This window comes from Oncorhynchus gorbuscha, linkage group LG01 (assembly GCF_021184085.1).
Source record: "Oncorhynchus gorbuscha isolate QuinsamMale2020 ecotype Even-year linkage group LG01, OgorEven_v1.0, whole genome shotgun sequence".
Taxonomy (NCBI): Eukaryota; Metazoa; Chordata; class Actinopteri; order Salmoniformes; family Salmonidae; genus Oncorhynchus; species Oncorhynchus gorbuscha.
The window spans coordinates 31,273,044-31,291,580 of record NC_060173.1 but is presented as its reverse complement, the minus strand read 5'-3'; the positions used below and the strand labels follow the sequence as shown (position 1 = coordinate 31,291,580).

Here is an 18,537-nt window from a genome sequence, read left to right as displayed (position 1 = left end):
TGGACCGTTCACCTTGGCATAAGGAAGCCAGGGCCCTAGAAGCCTCCCTACCAAAAACTGAACGGTCAAAAACCCGAATCATCTCCTCTTTAAAGTTCTGGAACTTGTTAGAGCAATCAGCCCTTGCCTCCCAGATAGCTGTGCCCCATTCTCGAGCCCGGCCAGTAAGGAGTGAAATGACGTAAGCAACCCGAGCTCTCTCTCTAGAGTATGTGTTGGGTTGGAGAGAGAACACAATCTCACACTGCGTGAGAAAAGAGCGGCAGTCAGTGGGCTGCCCGGAGTAGCAAGGTGGGTTATTAACCCTAGGTTCTGGAGGCTCGGCAGGCCAGGAAGTAACAGGTGGCACGAGACGTAGACTCTGGAACTGTCCAGAGAGGTCGGAAACCTGAGCGGCCAGGTTCTCCACGGCATGGCGAGCAGCAGACAATTCCTGCTCGTGTCTGCCGAGCATGGCTCCTTGGATCTCGACGGCAGTGTAACGAGCGTCTGAAGTCGCTGGGTCCATTCCTTGGTCGGTTCCTTCTGTCATGCAGGTGAAAGAGGACCCAAAAGCGACTTGGCGAAAACTGAGTCTTTAATCCAGTAAAGTAAATACAAACAAAAAACACAACTTTCACTCGAAATGACGAGGACAAACTGGAGACTCGATCTTGAACAGCAGGTGAACAGCAGGTTGCCTCGGGAAGGCACTTGAACCAGACAGACTCAGACACCTGCTCACCACGCAGCATCTGAGGAAAACACGACACGACAGGGCGATACACAAACACAGCACGGTGAATTCTAGACAAGGAACCGACAGGACAGGAACGGAACACAAAGGAAGAAATAGGGACTCTAATCAGGGGAAAGGATCGGGAACAGGTGTGGGAAGACTAAATGATTGATTAGGGGAATAGGAACAGCTGGGAGCAGGAACGGAACGATAGAGAGAAGAGAGAGCGAGAGAGTGAGAGAGGGAGGGGGAGAGAGAGGGATAGAAAGAGGGAAAGAACCTAATAAGACCAGCAGAGGGAAACGAATAGAATGGGAAGCACAGGGACAAGACAAGATAATAAATGACAAAACATGACAGCCTCAGTGTTGCTTGCCTCGAAGTGAGCATAGAAGTGATTTAGCTCATCTGGTAGGTTCGTGTCAATGGGAAGCTCACTGCTGTGCTTCCCTTTGTAGTCTGTAATAGTTTGCAAACCCTGCCACATAAGATGAGCGTCGGAGCCGGTGTAGTATGATTCATTCTTAGCCCTGTATTGAAGCTTTGCCTGTTTGATGGTTTGTTGCAGGGCATAGCAGGATTTCTTGTAAGCTTTTAGGTTAGAGTCCCGCACCTTGAAAGTGGCAGCTCTAGATAAAAACAGTAGATGGCTTAAAACCTCTCTGGGATAGCGGGACACCTGTCGACAACTTCCGGAGAAATTTGAATATTTTCAAATAAATTGGAATAAAATTATTCAAATAAATAATCATAAAAACTATGGATATTAAACATCTAGGTACATGCAAGTGTCATATCGATTAAAAGCTTAAATTATTGTCGATTTACAATAGGCTTTACAGAAAAAGCACGCCATGCGATTGTTTGAGGACGGCACCCCAAATCAACCAGCACAGGCTTCATAAAATCCACAGATATTGATTAAATATTTGTCACGTTCTGACCATAGTTCTGTTGTTTATTCTTTGTTTTAGTATGGTCAGGGCAGTCTTTGTTTGTTTTTCTATGTTGGTTTTGTGTTCGGCCTAGTATGGTTCTCAATCAGAGGCAGGTGTCGTTAGTTATCTCTGATTGAGAATCATACTTAGGTAGCCTGGGTTTCACTTTTTGTTTGTGGGTGTTTGTTTTCCGTGTGAGTGTTTGGTCCACACGTTACTGTTTCGTTTTTCGTTTTGTTCACATCGTTTATTGTTTTGTATTTCAGTGTTCAGTTTGTTTCATTAAATATTACATCATTAACACTTACCACGCTGCGATTTGGTCCGATCCTTCTTCCACCTCTGAATGCCGTTACAATATTCACTTTCTTTTTTGAAAATCTTCCTCTGATTTGCAATCCAAAGTGTCCCAGCTACAACATGCATGGTCATTTTGTTAGATAAAATCCTTCTTTATATCCCAAAAAGTCAGTTTAGTTGGTGCCATCGATTTGAGTAATCCACTCGTTCAACATCCAGAGAAAGGAATCCAAAAAGGTACCGCTAAACTTTGTTTAAACAAGTAAAAATGTGTTTCTATCTAATCCTCAGGTACTCTAAAATTTAATTAAACTATAATATTTCATACGGAAAGAAGTATGTTCAATAGGAAAGTAAAATTAGCATGTGTATGTCCTCTTCGTCATGCTCACACAGACTGATTTCCAACTCTGACTCCCAGTTCCAAAACTCCAAATTCTTCCTCGTTTGGGAAGAAGCAAGCCTGAAACCTTGAACAATGACTGTTGTTATCTAGTGGAAGCCATAGGAATTGCAATCTGGGAGCCTGAATTGCATATGACCCATAGCTTTCCATTGTAAGAGCATGGGCTCTCTCTCAAAAAAATACTGGTTGGTATTTCTTTGGATTTTCTCCTAGCATTTCAATTGTGTTATAGTCTCATGTTTTCTATCTAATGGTACCAATTATATGCATATCCTGGCTTCTGGGCCTGAGTAACAGGCAGTTTACTTTGGGCACGTCAGTCAGACAGGAAGTGGAGGAAAATAGACCCTAGCCTGAAGAAGTTTAAAACAGAAACAAAGAGGGAGGTTGGTCGGAGGATGGGTAGGCGTATAACGCAAACGTCTAGCAACCTAAAGGTTGCGTGTTCGAACATGAACATCTAGCAAACCAATTTAGCTAATTAACAACTTTGCAACAACTTACTACTTTTTACCAACTTTGCAACTACTTAGCATGTTAGCTAACCCTTCCCCTAACCTTAATTATTTAACCTAACTCCTAACCTTAACCCTAACCTTAACCCTTTAACTACTTAGCTAGCATGTTACCTAAACCTAATCTTAAACCCTAAACCTAACCCTAACCCCTAACAATCACTTTAGTTTTAGCCACCTAGTTAGCATAGCTAATAGTAGCCACAACAAATCGTGTAATGTACACGAATGCGTTATGATGAAAGAAAATCGTGCAATACACACAAAATGCGTTGTGATCAAAATCGTGTAAAAATAGACTTCTTGGTGTACCGGTCACACATCACTTTCTTTTACAAGTTTTGACTTCATGTTCGTATTCTTAAATTGTATTATTTCTTATTGTTGTTGCATTGTTGAGAAGGAACCTGCAAGTAAGCATTTCATTGGACTGGTATACCATGTGTATCCTGTACATACGACTAATAAAACTTTTAACTAGCGCCACCGCTGTTGGCGTCGCCAGCTAGCCAGCATAAACTAGCTTGCTGGGAATGGCTCATCAGAACAACTGACTGAACTGACTGAATCCATTAGTTTTCACTTGGCTCTCAGCTGCAAGACAAACAAGTCATCAATTTAGGCACAAGGCATGTCTGTGTATCCTCTCCCCTCTCTCGCATGCAAGCGCGCACGCATGCACACACAATTTGCCTGAAGGTAAACATTGAGCCATACCATGAGCACACCGAAAGTCGCAACATTAAGCACTGTGTGGGTTAACTCGCACAGAGCTGAAGAATTAGCCCCCTCCAAAAAACATTTTCAATGAGAAAAGTATTTCATAATTGGTGTCTAGCATTTGGCTAGACACATTGTATGAGCTGTTTTTAGTGTCACAAATAACTCTGAAGCCTTGATGTGGGAGACCAACAGCGCACAACACAGTTTGGGAATTAATGGAGTGGAATAACTCTGCAGCTCAGGGCCTCACTCTGCTCTGGTCTCTATATCCTTCTTTAAATAAACTACCTCTATGTACTCCTTTCTCTGTATGCCTATCTATCCCTCTTTCCATACTTCTATCTGCCCAGGAGATTCTATTTTGTTCATAGTGTCAAAGACCCACTTCCGCTGCCCCCGCCCCAGGGACAACTCTTTTCTTCTTTTGTACCTCCCCTCTTTAAAGAAAACATTCAGCTGAGTGTTGTGGATTCCTGCTCTGGTTGACCTAAAATCTGGCTCGGCTTTTTAGACTGGAGGGGAGCCAAGGACTGGCGTGTGTGTGTGTGTGTGTGTGTGTGTGTGTGTGTGTGTGTGTGTGTGTGTGTGTGTGTGTGTGTGTGTGTGTGTGTGTGTGTGTGTGTGTGTGTGTGTGTGTGTGTGTGTGTGTGTGTGTGTGTGTGTGGGGGAGTGTGTGAGAGGGGTGTAAACGGATGTAGTGATTCATGTCATCATGTTTCTTCTCTGAAGTACTGAAACATTGCATCCTCCAACATTCTGCCTGAACAGACTGATCAGCAGACCTTTCTTCTGTTATATATATATCTCTCTCTGCCCTCCTTTATCTCTCTCTCACTCTGTCCTCCCTCCCACTCCCACACTCTCTCTCTCTGCCCTCCTTTATCTCTTACTCTGCCCTCCCTCCCGCTCCCACACTCTCTCTCTCTCCCCCTCCCTCTCTTTCCCTCTCTCATTAGTAAAGACAATACTCTGGAGGAGAATGAACCAACATTAGGATCACACAGTGCTGCCAGATACTGCTACAGGCACACACATGCTCTCAGTGAGGTGGGTGTTTCAACATGTTATGTGTTCCAGTGAGGATGTTTGATCAGACAGACACACAAGTCCTGTTATCAGTTGTACCCCTCCAGAGACCAGCATCTGATCTATCTGAAAGCTGTGGGTCTACCTGACTAACCTAGGCAGTCACAACCACATCCTAGACAAGACCTCCATGAGCCATTGGACATGTTAGCTTTATGCAGGTCATCAGCTCTGGTCTGGGTCTGTGTCGGGTGTCACTGTGTATACTGCAGGAACCCGTGGAACAATTGGAATGTGGGGATTGTTTGTTTGGGGACCTGTTTCAATGTAACACCACACGGAGAGGAGAATTAAGGGCGGTGTGACAGATGACACACTCTTTCTCTCTCTCTCTCACACACACACACACACACACACACACACACACACACACACACACACACACACACACACACACACACACACACACACACACACACACACACACACACACACACACACACACACACACACACACACACACACACACACACACACACACACACACACACACACACACACACACACACACACACACACACACACACACACACACACACACACACACACAGTGATCACACACACACACGGACAGTGATCACACACCAGTTTGTGTGTTCCATAAGGGTTACATAAAACGGTCACAATAACGACACAACAGATGTGCTGTCACCCTATGACAGCTGACTTTACACTGTCACAGCAGTTTCCTCTGCTACAGGTTATGTGGTTCAGACAGATAATTTATTCTAATGTCCTCTTAATGAGGATAAGTAAACTCCTGTGTAAACACCAGCTGGTGGAGAGGTCACGGAGGAAAGAGAGGGAGCGAGAGAGAGTAAGAGAGACTGTTACCTCTGAATACAGCTATAGGTATGACATCTAGTGGTGACATGTCATAACAGAAGGTAATAAAATCAACACGGACAATTATGTCCAACCCAGACATGGGTCATTATGTCATTATGTTAATACTTGAAAGGACTATTTTATTGCTTCCATTATACTGGGCAAGCTCAATCAAGTGCCGCTGAAGTATCTGAAATTATCTGACATGTTTGATCAAAGCCTGGGCTTGATGGACATGGCTATTCATAATCAGAGCAAGAGATCTACAGCCAGCCATCACAACAAGTGACTGGTCTGGTGTCCCAACATTAATATGATATTAAATTAAACATTAATACAGCTCTCTCTCTCTCTGGTGTCTGGAGAAGGGGGAGGATGTCAGGGTTAAAAGCCAACGTATGATTGGTAATCCCTTGTCAGCCCGATTAGCATGTTCTTTCTAAAGCCTGATAATCAGACGCACTCGCACATGCACACAGACACTGGCTCAAACAACTCCCTTATAAGACATGTGTCTCTTACCTCCACTGTGACCAGATCATTAATAGGTCTGATCGGCCACATCTTTATATTCACGCCACAACCCAGACCTGTAATGCCTGATGGAAGCCACACTTAACCACCAGGGATTCCAGAGAAGTATGTGCAGATAGTCAAAAGGGAATAGTCAGGTGAGTTTTGACCACTGTCTCTAACCTCCATGATGTTTTAGTACGTTCTTTCTAGGCACCTCGATTGGCTAGTGCTCTCTAAGTACTCTGATTGGTCATAAATCCCGCCCCCAGGGTTTAGCCTCTGAGCCGAAAGTTATCCTCAGGAAACGCTTCTTAAGCTGCTGTCTAGTTTGTGTGTGATTTTTGTGTTCAAGTGCTGTGTTTGTGTGTTTGCGTCCTTGTTTCTTTCTGTACATTTGGTTGTGTCTGCTTGTGTATCTGTGCTTATGTTTCTTATTTTGTGTTTATTATTGTGAGGACACACACACTCCCTGGGTCTGCGTGGAAGGCTGTGTGTGTTCCTGTGGTCCAGCAGGTATGTTGTGTTCTCTAGGCATTAAGAACAGAACCCACTGAGGATCTCACACCTACAGGTCAGTTAACACAGGTAAAGGTGGTGTGTCTGTGCCTGTGTTTGTGTGTGTGTTTACTTTAGAGGTTCTTGTGTGCAGGGTAATATTTCAGCAGAGGGGTGACAGACAGCATGTTTGAGTGCATGTGTGTGTGTGCATGTTTGCTGATTGTGTTTCTAGGTTATCAGAGTGCAAGTAGACTAAATAATGGGCCCCTATTAAGAGATACTAATGATCTGAATGGAATGCAATGGAACTGTCATGTCACCGTGATTTCAAACTTACACATGGATGATTTATTTGTTGCCATTTTTGTTTCCCGTTTGTTGATTTGGAATGGAGTGTTCCCTAACTCTAACCCTGATAGGCACCAGAATTAGGCCACGTGGAAGGAGGTTTGTTGGAATCAGAGCCAAAAAACAGGATTAGAGGAAGAGTGGGTTAGAGGATGGTTTGATGAAGGGTGAGCGGCAGTTGTCTGTCTCAGAGTCAAGCAAGGGAGGGGTTCAGGGAGGGCTGTGGTGGGGGAGATTAGGGCTGAGGTGGGAGAGGAGAGTGACAGGGGAGGTTAGAGGTGAGGTGGTCTGTCAGACAGGGAAAGCTGAGGATAAACCCACTTACAGAGCATTTAAAGGAATTACTGAAGAGAAGCCTTCAAACTTGTCATCTGTGTGTGAGAGAGAGTGAATGGAAGAATGAAACTGCGTGTGTGTGCCCTTACACTTTTTAAAAATAAAATACATAATTTCCCTCACGTGAATTTTTTAAAAAAACAAACATTTATTTGACACCACCAGCTACATCTGGTCTCCCATCCAGGGACTGACCAGGGCTGGCCCTGCTTACCTTCAGAGGCAAGCTAGTAGTAGGATGCAGGCTGCTATGCTGCTGGAATGTGTCAAAACTTGCAACTGATAAAAAGGCATAAAAATTGCATGAAAGAGGGAGATGTATTTAATCACGTTATCATAAAAAAATAGCATAGTGGGCTTCTTGACAAAATGATCTGGTAATGAAATTACATGACAAATACATTATGTTTTCCATGTTAAACCAGCCATTTCAAACAATACCATAAGGAGCTTGAAGTGGCCTACTTGAATTTGGAGCTCAGAAATTCAAGTACCGAATGGGCCTACCTTGAAAACCAGACGTTTCCTCAGTTGGGTGCTTGAAAAGTTATATTATTGTATCCATTTTATAGGTTCTCCTGCTCCCTTATAATGTTTCCCAGATTAAAAAAATTGCAGCATCCATCCGTTTTGCATCATTTGTTATCATATTTCAATATGATTTCCTTGCAATATTGTTTTTTGCTGTCAATACTTTTGGGTTTATGTTTTGCTTTCAATATCATTATTTCTGTTTGCAATACTAACAATTTTGTTATTGACTTTTGCTTGAATTTAATTGCACAAATGTAACTCACTGATAGAGGATTGTGCCATATAATAACACTATTACTCTAGGCCAATTAAAGGTGTTTAAAGCGGCAATCCTTAATTGAAACATTTGTGTTTTCAATGCCTCAGTTTCAGTAAAAAGTTGAGGGTTGGGGCTGGAGAAATGCAACCACTTTCAAATCCATAGACTATGCTATGGATGCAAGGACTGACCATCCATGATATCAAAATGATATATTTAACCATGTTTTTAGGCTTTACAGTAGTTGTTTCCTTTTACTTTGTTTACAAACTTTGGAGTAAAACCTTATATTTTGGGTTCTGACGGACACAACAGTAGAACTAAGCATTTCTACGTTATATTCTTCAAGAATCAATAGGCACACATTTAGTCCAAAAAAATGGATTTAGCAACTAAGGATAGGATTTCCCCTTCAACAATCAGTGACCTTCATACAGCAGAACTAGGTCGCCATTTGAACACAATCCATTAACCTGGCCCCAACATTTGTATTCTATCCACTGTTTTGCGAATGTCCCTCAAAATCAATCCCTTGTCCCGCATCAGTTTTTTTATAGATGTGGACAGCCTAAAGAACAACATTAGCTTGCAGATTGTACATGTTTTTTTGTAAGTGTGTGTGTGTGTGCACTGTGTGTGTGCACTGTGTGTTAATAATCACAGTAAAGCCATGTCAGATCAGACTTCTGTAGTGATGTAGCGCTGATCTCCAACTAAACATTATTGTGGGAAGCTCCATGTTACATTCCAATCTCCCTATCATATCTAAGCTGATATGACACCAATGTTGATGAAAATGCGCAAATCAACTTGATTGGAGGTACACAACACACTCCCCACCTCTCGCCATGAGCCATCCGGCCGTTACCGAGAGCCACATACCAGATTTTTAACAGGGTCATTAGCATTTGGAAAATAAACATTTATTGCCCCGACCTAGCTCAATATCTAGGAGTCGGATAAGACCAAGACTACAGCGTTCATAAAGTGACCATTAGACATACCACCTTTTGGACTGAATAAGTTTGTGGGGGCAACAGTTTTGATTAAATGTATAATTTATCGCTTTCACACGTGCTACCTTTCTGTAGCATTTTCAGCCGAATCTCAGATCTAAAACCGGACCAAAGCACTTGGGTTGCGCAGCAACAGCGCTAGGAGCTAGCTAACACCAGTCTGATGAGAGGCAAGCTACAAGCCAAGGAAGATAGCTATATTTAGCTTTGGATGTTTTTTCACATTTCTGAAGTCATCTGTGTAAACTGTTGGCCTGCCTTGACACTTGCGTGTAATCAGAGCATAAACAAATAAGCACAAATAAGATAGCGAACGTCCTTGGCTGCTATTGCCAGTTAGCTAACCAACTAAAGTTAGCCAATAAGCCATCAAGGCTGTAACATTAGTTGTATGGACAGATTGCAATGCACCAGCACAACTCAATGTTAATAATATCTCCTATATTCTTCCACAAAGCACAGCTAGCTAGCTAAGTAAAGTTCATAGTCAACATCAAACTTTGGTAACCTGCCACGCTGCTAACGGGTCTTTCTATAAACTAGGGTACCAGTGAGGATTCCTACACTGAACAACTTGTTACAGCAGTTGATAAGTCATTGATAATAATCTGCCATTTTTTCATGTCATTACATTAAGATATAAGGGGGATCATAGCTATATTCAATACAATTCATGAGATTATTTAAAACCTATGTTTAGCCCTCTATCATGGTTGGTGGCTTGATGTGAGACATAAAACATTACTTTTCTGTCCTTGCATTTATGGCAATGTAAATTGTCATTTTATAACATATTAAGCATTAATCAGTTAAATTAGACATTGAACATGAACCCTGTAAGAATCGTGGATATTGCTGTTGGACAGTTTTTTAATAGAGATGTCAGAAATGCAGTGTAACTAACTACATAACATTTCCTGTCTCCTTATTTTACAGGGTGAAAACAGTTTATCGGTACAAAAATCCTAAATAATTTATGCATTGCTTCTAACTGAAAGAGTCACCTTACCTTAATACTTCAAACCTAAATTGATACTGTAATTAACATGATTCTTCAGTAATTATGCAAAATACGTTTTGGATGCACATTTGGTGTCCAGCTGGTTAGGTATGCCATGATATTTTCACACATCATCATCTGATCCAGGAAGGAATTTTCAAATAACTGTCAAGTGACTAATAGCTGTTGTGATACAGCATGCGATGCAATGACAGCAAAGTGCTGGAAAAAAAGTGTTTGCGAGGAATGTCCAGAATATTTTGGTGTCTCGCTGATGAAGACAGTTGTGCTGGTGAAGATAGTTGTGCTGGTGAAGACAGTTGTGCTGCTGAAGATAGTTGTGCTGCTGAAGACAGTTGTGCTGATGAAGACAGTTGTGCTGCTGAAGATAGTTGTGCTGCTGAAGACAGTTGTGCTGATGAAGACAGTTGTGCTGATGAAGACAGTTGTGCTGATGAAGACAGTTGTGCTGGTGAAGACAGTTGTGCTGATGAAGACAGTTGTGCTGATGAAGACAGTTGTGCTGGTGAAGACAGTTGTGCTGATGAAGACAGTTGTGCTGCTGAAGATAGTTGTGCTGGTTAAGATAGTTGTGCTGGTGAAGATAGTTGTGCTGGTGAAGACAGTTGTGCTGGTGAAGACAGTTGTGCTGGTGAAGATAGTTGTGCTGGTGAAGACAGTTGTGCTGGTGAAGATAGTTGTGCTGCTGAAGATAGTTGTGCTGGTGAAGACAGTTGTGCTGCTGAAGATAGTTGTGCTGCTGAAGATAGTTGTGCTGCTGAAGATAGTTGTGCTGGTGAAGACAGTTGTGCTGGTGAAGATAGTTGTGCTGCTGAAGATCGTTGTGCTGCTGAAGATAGTTGTGCTGCTGAAGATAGTTGTGCTGGTGAAGACAGTTGTGCTGCTGAAGATAGTTGTGCTGCTGAAGATATTTGTGCTGCTGAAGATAGTTGTGCTGCTGAAGATAGTTGTGCTGGTGAAGACAGTTGTGCTGGTGAAGACAGTTGTGCTGGTGAAGACAGTTGTGCTGCTGAAGACAGTTGTGCTGCTGAAGACAGTTATGCCTGGATCCACATGGGATCTAATATCTCCCAGTTGATGTTGATTATCTGTTTTTGTCTGCTTGATTTACGACAGGGTGTTGTTAGATTTAACAGAGAAATGTAATGACTTCACGTTTTCATACTGTGTGTTTTTTTGTCCCTCCAATTGGACAGAGAGTTTACTGTGTGCAAAATAGGATAGCCCAACACCCAACACTATTCCTATTAATGAAATATTCTGTATATAATGACAACAAATTACATAGCTTATTCACAATATGTTCTGGTAATGAAATAACATGACAAATGTATTATGCTTTCCATGCTATTTTAGACAATACAAGGGGGTTGAAGAAGCCTACTCGGAGCTCAGAAATGCAAGTACAGAAATAGGCCTACCTTGACAATCAGACATTTGCTCAATTTAGTACTTGAAAAGTTGTAATTATTGTAACCAATTTATAGGTTCTCCTGCTCTCTTCTAATTATGTGATTTAATTTTTGATCAGCTTTTGTCAGAGATGTGCCCACTTTAGTTTGTTTCCTGCTGCTTCAAATTAAGGTTGTTGCGCTACTCTGTTACAGTAAAACCACATGTGGTTATTATGAGGGAAACAACATCTAATGTTGGCTTCACCTTAGCTTTCCATACAAATCCCTACATTAAAAAAGAAACCTTGTTTTGGTATGTGAACACCTGCTCATCGAACATCTCACTCCAAAATCATGGGCATTAATATAGAGTTGGACCCCCCTTTGCTGCTATAACAGTCTCCACCCTTTTGGGAAGGCTTTCCACTAGATGTTGGAACATTGCTGCAGGGACTTCAATTCAGCCACAAGAGCATAAGTGAGGTCGGGCACTGATTTTGGGCAAATAGGCCTGGCTCACAGTCGGGGTTTCAATCCATCCCAAAGGTGTTCGATGGGGTTGAGGTCAGAGCTCTGTGCAGGCCAGTCAAGTTCTTCGACACCGATCTCTACAAACCATTTCTATATGGATCTCGCTTTGGATCTCGCATTGTCATGCCCCTATAAAAGTGCCTTCCCCAAACTGTTGCCACAAATCTGGAAGCACAGAATCATCTAAAAATGTCATTGTATGCTGTAGCATTATTATTTCCCGTCCCTGGAACTAAGGGGCCTAGCCCAAACCATGAAAACCAGCCCCACACCATTATTCCTCCTCCCCCAAACTTTACAGGCAGCTTTCTCCTGGCATTTACCAAACACAGATTTGTCCGTTGGACTACCAGATAGTGAAGTGTGATTCATCACTCCAGAGAATGTGTTTCCACTGCTCCAGAATCCAATGGCTGCGCACTAACGCGTGCATGTTGATCCTGTACCCCCACACCAGACACGATCAGGACACACAGGTTGAAATATCAAAACAAACTCTGAACCAATTATATTAATTTGGGGACAGGTTGAAAAGCCTTAAACATTTACGGCAATTTAGCTAGCTGTCTTGCTGTTGCTAGCTAATTTGTCCTGGGATATAAACATTGGGTTGTTATTTTACCTGAAATGCACAAGGTCCTCTACTCCCACAATTAATCCACAGATAAAAACGGTATACCAAATTCCTTTCTAGTCATCTCTCCTCCTTCCTCAGGCTTAATTTTTCTACTTCTTTGGACTTTATATGGCGGTTGGCAAACAACTTTAAGCTGCATTACTGCAACCCACTCGAGTGTGGACATCAGTTCATCTTTCAATCACCCACATGGGTAAATGCTTTTAAAAACCAATGAGGAGATGGGAGAGTCCGGACTTACAGCGCATTGAGCGTCACAAATAGAACCTAGAATTGAGCGTCACAAATAGAACCTATTTATATTTTAGTGCAGACGGTCTCTGAAGCACGCAAGCAGTGTGGCTGCAATGATTGAATAACATGTATGCACACGCGACACGAGCGTTGTGGTCAGCATGTAAGGCTTGTGTGTGGCTGCTCAGCCATGGAAACCCATTTCATGAAGCTCCCAACAAACAGTTATTGTGCTGAAGTTGCTTGCAGAGGCAGTTTGGAACTCACTAGTGAGTGCTGCAACCGAGGACAGACGATTTTTACGAGCTATGCACTTCAGCACTAACTCGCTCACGTTCTGTGAGCTTGTGGGGCCTACCACTTCATGGCTGAGCCGTTGTTGCTCCTAGACGTTTCTCTTTACAATACCAGCACTGTTACGAATCCCTTTTGGCCCGACAGTCTAGGGGGGATGGTAATGAGATCCGTAACATAACTCATGCAAATTATTATTGTGACAAAGTAAAAGTGTGAACGAAATAACCACGACAACAGAAATCTACCGTCAAACTCTAGGTTTATTTATAAACACACGGTAATGGGGAGAACAGGAAAAGGGGCTGAGCTGGACCCAAGGAAAGAAACAATAAGTATTCAAAAACACCCCTAAGCTAGACTAGCCTACTTTAACAACAACTAACTAACTAACCAAAAATACAGTGGGTGGTCCGCCCAGTTCTAACTAGTGTATTTAACAAAGTTCACCTACGGGTAGTGTATGCCCATGGGCGACTTGTCTTGGTTTCCCCCTTTTCCCACCAGCAATCAAACAAACACCATAAACAAAAACAATACTCACAGGTGATGACAAAGTGCTATGAGGTGCTTAAACAAAAGAGAGGTTAAGACATAAAGCGAGAGTGAAACACAGAGACCTACAGACATGGCATTTACAGAGAGATTGAGCTGAACTGAGCTAGAGATTGAGCTGAGCTTTAGAACAAACAAATGATGGGGTTTTTAAACCATGGGGAAGGAACTGTGATAGGTCGGGAAATAGGAGGAGGTGTGTCTTCTGATTGATGATTGATTGTTGACTGATTGGGGAGTGATGGTTTTCACCTGTGAGGGGAGAAGGAGAGAAAAGAAACACACACACAGGATACACACACACACAGGATAACTGTATCCGTAACAAGCACTTATAGTTGACTGGAGCAGCTCTAGCAGGGAAGAAATTTGACAAACTGACTTGTTGGAAAGGTGGCATTCAATGACAGTGCCACGTTAAAAGTCACTGAGCTCTTCAGTAAGGCCATTCTACTGCCAATGTTTGTCTATGGAGATTGCATGGATGTGTTATCAATTTTATACACCTGTCAGCAACAGGTGTCACTGAAATAGCTGAATTCATTCATTTGAAGGGGTGTACACATACTTTTGTATATATAGTGTATATTCACATTTATTCCTCTAAGTACTACATGAAAATCATTTTTAATTTTGTTTCAAACCATTTAGATACTTTGATCCCAGTGTCACACATTGGCCCCAATATTAATAGGACCTCTATACCAGGCGGTGTTAGAGGAAGGCCCTAAAAATAGTTCTCTCTGCTACCGCACGGCAAGGGGTACCAGAGCACCAAGTCTAGGTCCAAGATGCTTCTAAACAGCTTCTACCTCCAAGCCATAAGACTCCTGAACAGCTAATCAAATGGCTACCCAGACTATTTGCATTGCCCCCCCCCCCCCCCCCACGCTGCTGCTACTCTCTATTATTATCTATGCATGGCCACTTTAATAACTCTACCTACATATACATAATTACCTCAATTAACTCAACACCGGTGCCCACGCACATTAATACATTAACTGCGTACCGGTACCCCCTGTATATAGCCCTGTTATTGTTATTTACGGCTGTTCTTTAATTATTTGTTATTCTTATCTTTTACTTTTTTGAAAGGATTTTCTTAAAACTGCATCGTTGGTTAAGGGCTTGTAAGTAAGCATTTCACTGTAAGGTTGAATTCGGTGCATGTGACAAATAAAATTAGATTTGACATACTGTATATCATTGGTCTGTATGTATTTTTAGATATAAATCAAATCAAATCAAATGTTATTTGTCACATACACATGGTTAGCAGATGTTAATGCGAGTGTAGCGAAATGCTTGTGCTTCTAGTTCCGACAATGCAGTAATAACCAACAAGTAATCTAACTAACAATTCCAAAACTACTTTCTTATACACACAAGTGTAAGGGGATAAAGAATATGTACATAAAGATATATGAATGAGTGATTGTACAGAGCGGCATAGGCAAGATACAGTAGATGGTATCGAGTACAGTATATACGTATGAGATGAGTATGTAAACAAAGTGGCATAGTTAAAGTGGCTAGTGATACATGTATTACATAAGGATGCAGTAGATGATATAGAGTACAGTATATACGTATACATATGCGATGAATAATGTAGGGTATGTAAACATTACATTAGGTAGCATTGTTTAAAGTGGCTAGTGATATATTTTACATCATTTCCCATCAGTTCCCATTATTAAAGTGGCTGGAGTTGAGTCAGTTTGTTGGCAGCAGCCACTCAATGTTAGTGGTGGCTGCTATGTTTGGAGGAAAAAGGGGGATGCTTGCAAGCCGAGGAAGCACGGGGGTGGCAGCATCATGTTGTGGGGGTGCTTTGCTGCAAGAGGGACAGGTGCACTTCACAAAATAGATGGCATCATGAGCAAGGAAATGTGTGTGGATATATTGAAGCAACATCTCAAGACATCAGTCAGGAAGTTAAAGCTTGGTCGCAAACGGGTCTTCCAAATGGACAATGCATTCTTAAAAAGTTGGCAAAATGGCTTAAGGACAACAAAGTCAAGGTATTGGAGTGGCCATCACAAAGCCCTGACCTCAATCCCATAGATAATTTGTGGGCAGAACTGAAAAAGTGTGTGTGAGCAAGGAGGCCTACACACCTGACTCGGTTATCCCAGCTCTGTCAGGAGGAATGGTCCAAAATTCACGCAACTTATTGTGGGAAGCTTGTGGAAGGCTACTTAAAAAGTTTGACCCAAGGCAATGCTACCAAATACTAAATGAGTGTATGTGAACTTCTGACCCACTGGGAAAGTGATGAAAGAAACAAAAGCTGAAATAAATAATCTCCCATTTAAGGCTTGTTTTCATATCATAAAAAAGTTTGAAAAGGTAGTGGAGTTGGATTAGTGTGGTATGTAAAGAATCCAATACTTTAACTTGCATGCGGTACAAATCACATCATTTTGGGACCACCTACATTAAGAATATGAATTAGGCTGTTTGAAAAGGTAGCGACTCCCAAACCCGCATGCGGGAGCTTAATCATCGCCTGAAACTAATTAGCATAACGCAGCGGACATAAATATCCCTAGAAAATGTTCCTATTCATGAAAATCACAAATTAAATATATTGAGACATCGCTTAGCCTTTTTTAATCACCCTGTCATCTCAGATTTTCAAAATATGCTTTACAGCCAACGCTAGACAAGCATTTGTGTAAGTTTATAATAGCCTAGCATTATGCCTTGCTAGCAGCAGGCAACCTTGTCACGGAAATCAGAAAAGCAATCAAATTAAATCGTTTACCTTTGATGAACTTCGGATGTTTTCACTCACGAGACTCCCAGGTAGACAGCCAAAGTTCATTTTTTCCCAAAATATTATTTTTTGTAGGCGAAACAGCTCCGTTTGTTCTTCACGTTTGGCTGAGAAATTAGCTCCATAATATCGACAGAAACATGGCAAACGTTGTTTAGAATCCATCCTCAAGGTGTTTTTCTAATATCTATTCAATAATATATCCGTCGGGACAATTCGTTTTTCTCTAGGACCGATTGGAGTAATGGCTACCTCTGTACTTTACGGGAGAATCTCTCTCGGAGCCACCATGTGACCACTTATGCAATGTGCTTGCCTACGGTTATTCCTCAACAGAAATGAGTAGAACTACGTCACAATGCTGTAGACACCTTGGGGAATACGTAGAAAGCGTAAGCTCGTTGATGGTACATTCACAGTCAAATAGGGAGTCATTGGAACGCAGCGCTTTCAAAACCTGGGGCACTTCCAGATTGGATTTTTCTCAGGCTTTCGCTTGCAATATCAGTTCTGTTATACTCACAGACAATATCTTTGCAGTTTTGGAAACGTTAGAGTGTTTTCTATCGAAAGCTGTCTTATTATATGCATATTCTAGCATCTTTTCCTGACAAAATATCCCGTTTAAAACAGGAACGTTTTTTTCCAAAAATGACAATACTGCCCCTAGAGTTCCAAGAGCGACCTGCATACACTATTGTTTGAAGTACAATAGACCAACATAGCTACTGTTGTCGGTCAAGGCTGTGTGTTGGAAAACCTTGGTAGAGCATGGGTGGAGTAGACATTGTGATGCTTGTGAATTTCCTTTCTTTTTCAGCTTAAGACCAATGCCTACTTCTCACTTAAAACATCGTTTTTTGTTTTTAATCAATTAACACTTTATTAAAGACCTTAACTTGGTAAGAGAAGCAGGACCAGGAATCCCAATTTGGCCAATGCTAATTTGTAAAGTAAAGCAAAGTAATCACACTAAAGAAAGTGTAATGTGAAAAGGTGAGGGACACGAAACAACAGACAACTAAGTAATGTCAATACAGAATGCTAGGTAGTTAGCCTAGCATTGCTCAGTCACGGTGACCACCATGACAAAACAGACAGCAATCTAGCCATAATTAACCTAGCATCCTTCAGTTTCAGCAATGTCAATACAGACATCTGGCTAGCCATAGTTAGCTAAGCATTGCTCAGTGGCCAGTAAGTCAGACAGACAGCTAGTTGTAGCTATCATAACATTGTTCAATGACAGCTTGCGTATGTCAATAAATACAGCACAGATAGCTAGCAATAGTTAGCCTTTAAGTTACACCCATGTCAATACAGACAGCTAGCTAGTCATAGATAGCTTAGCATTGCTCAGTGACAGTGGCAAAACTGTTTTGTTGTTTAACAACAAGATGGCTCTTATTTTACCACACTTCTCTTTCTCTTATTCCAGGTTAGGGGTGGTGGTGTGAGAGACTGGGACCGGAACTTGGAGCTGTGCTAAGGAAGGTCTGGTTCTAGATACAGTGCTAGGGGCTGGGACTGGAACCTGGTGTCTGGTTGAAGCTGTAGTGATGCAGCAGCAGAGGTCTTGTCTGTGGAGGTGGAGGGTCCTACTCTGGTCCACACTACTCCTCCTCATTCCCCTCAGTGCCACAGGTAAACCCCATCACCACAACCTTACTATTATCTAACCCTGACTGTCTACATCTAAAACCCATGTAAGGAGCAGGATAGCATTCTGTTTAATTGTGTGTGTGTGTGCGTGCACGTGCGCATGCTTATACTCGTGTGCACTCGTGTGTTTATTTGTGTAACATCCCACATAAAAAAATATGATAGTATGCTATGGTCTAAATACTGTAGTATTACTATATTTACAGTATATACTCTAGTATTCACTGTAGTGTTTTTGTGGACTTTACTATAGTGTTCAATGTAATATTTACTGTAGTGCTTTTGCAGAGATGACTGTAGTATTCACTATAGTGGTTTTGCGAACATGACTGTAGTATACTATAGTATTCACTGTAGTGTATTTGCAGACATGACTGTATGTGACAATCAGGGTTGGGGAGTA

General features: G+C 41.8%; 1 protein-coding gene across 5 annotated transcripts in view; it reads left to right on the top strand.

The window, feature by feature from the left end:
* Positions 1–6,002: 6,002 nt before the first annotated feature.
* Positions 6,003–18,537, top strand: part of LOC124035932 (cadherin-related family member 5-like) — a 31,399-nt gene continuing 18,864 nt past the window's right edge. For 3 of the 5 annotated variants that reach the window (XM_046349920.1, XM_046349912.1, XM_046349886.1), the window contains exons 1-2: positions 6,346–6,601; positions 17,911–18,116. In XM_046349920.1, the coding sequence (XP_046205876.1) occupies positions 18,032–18,116 (85 nt within the window). In that variant the 5' untranslated portion in view covers positions 6,346–6,601; positions 17,911–18,031. Of the gene's footprint in view, positions 6,186–6,345; positions 6,616–17,910; positions 18,117–18,537 lie in introns of those variants that run through there. The other 2 variants (XM_046349897.1, XM_046349903.1) reach the window with 2 other exon arrangements.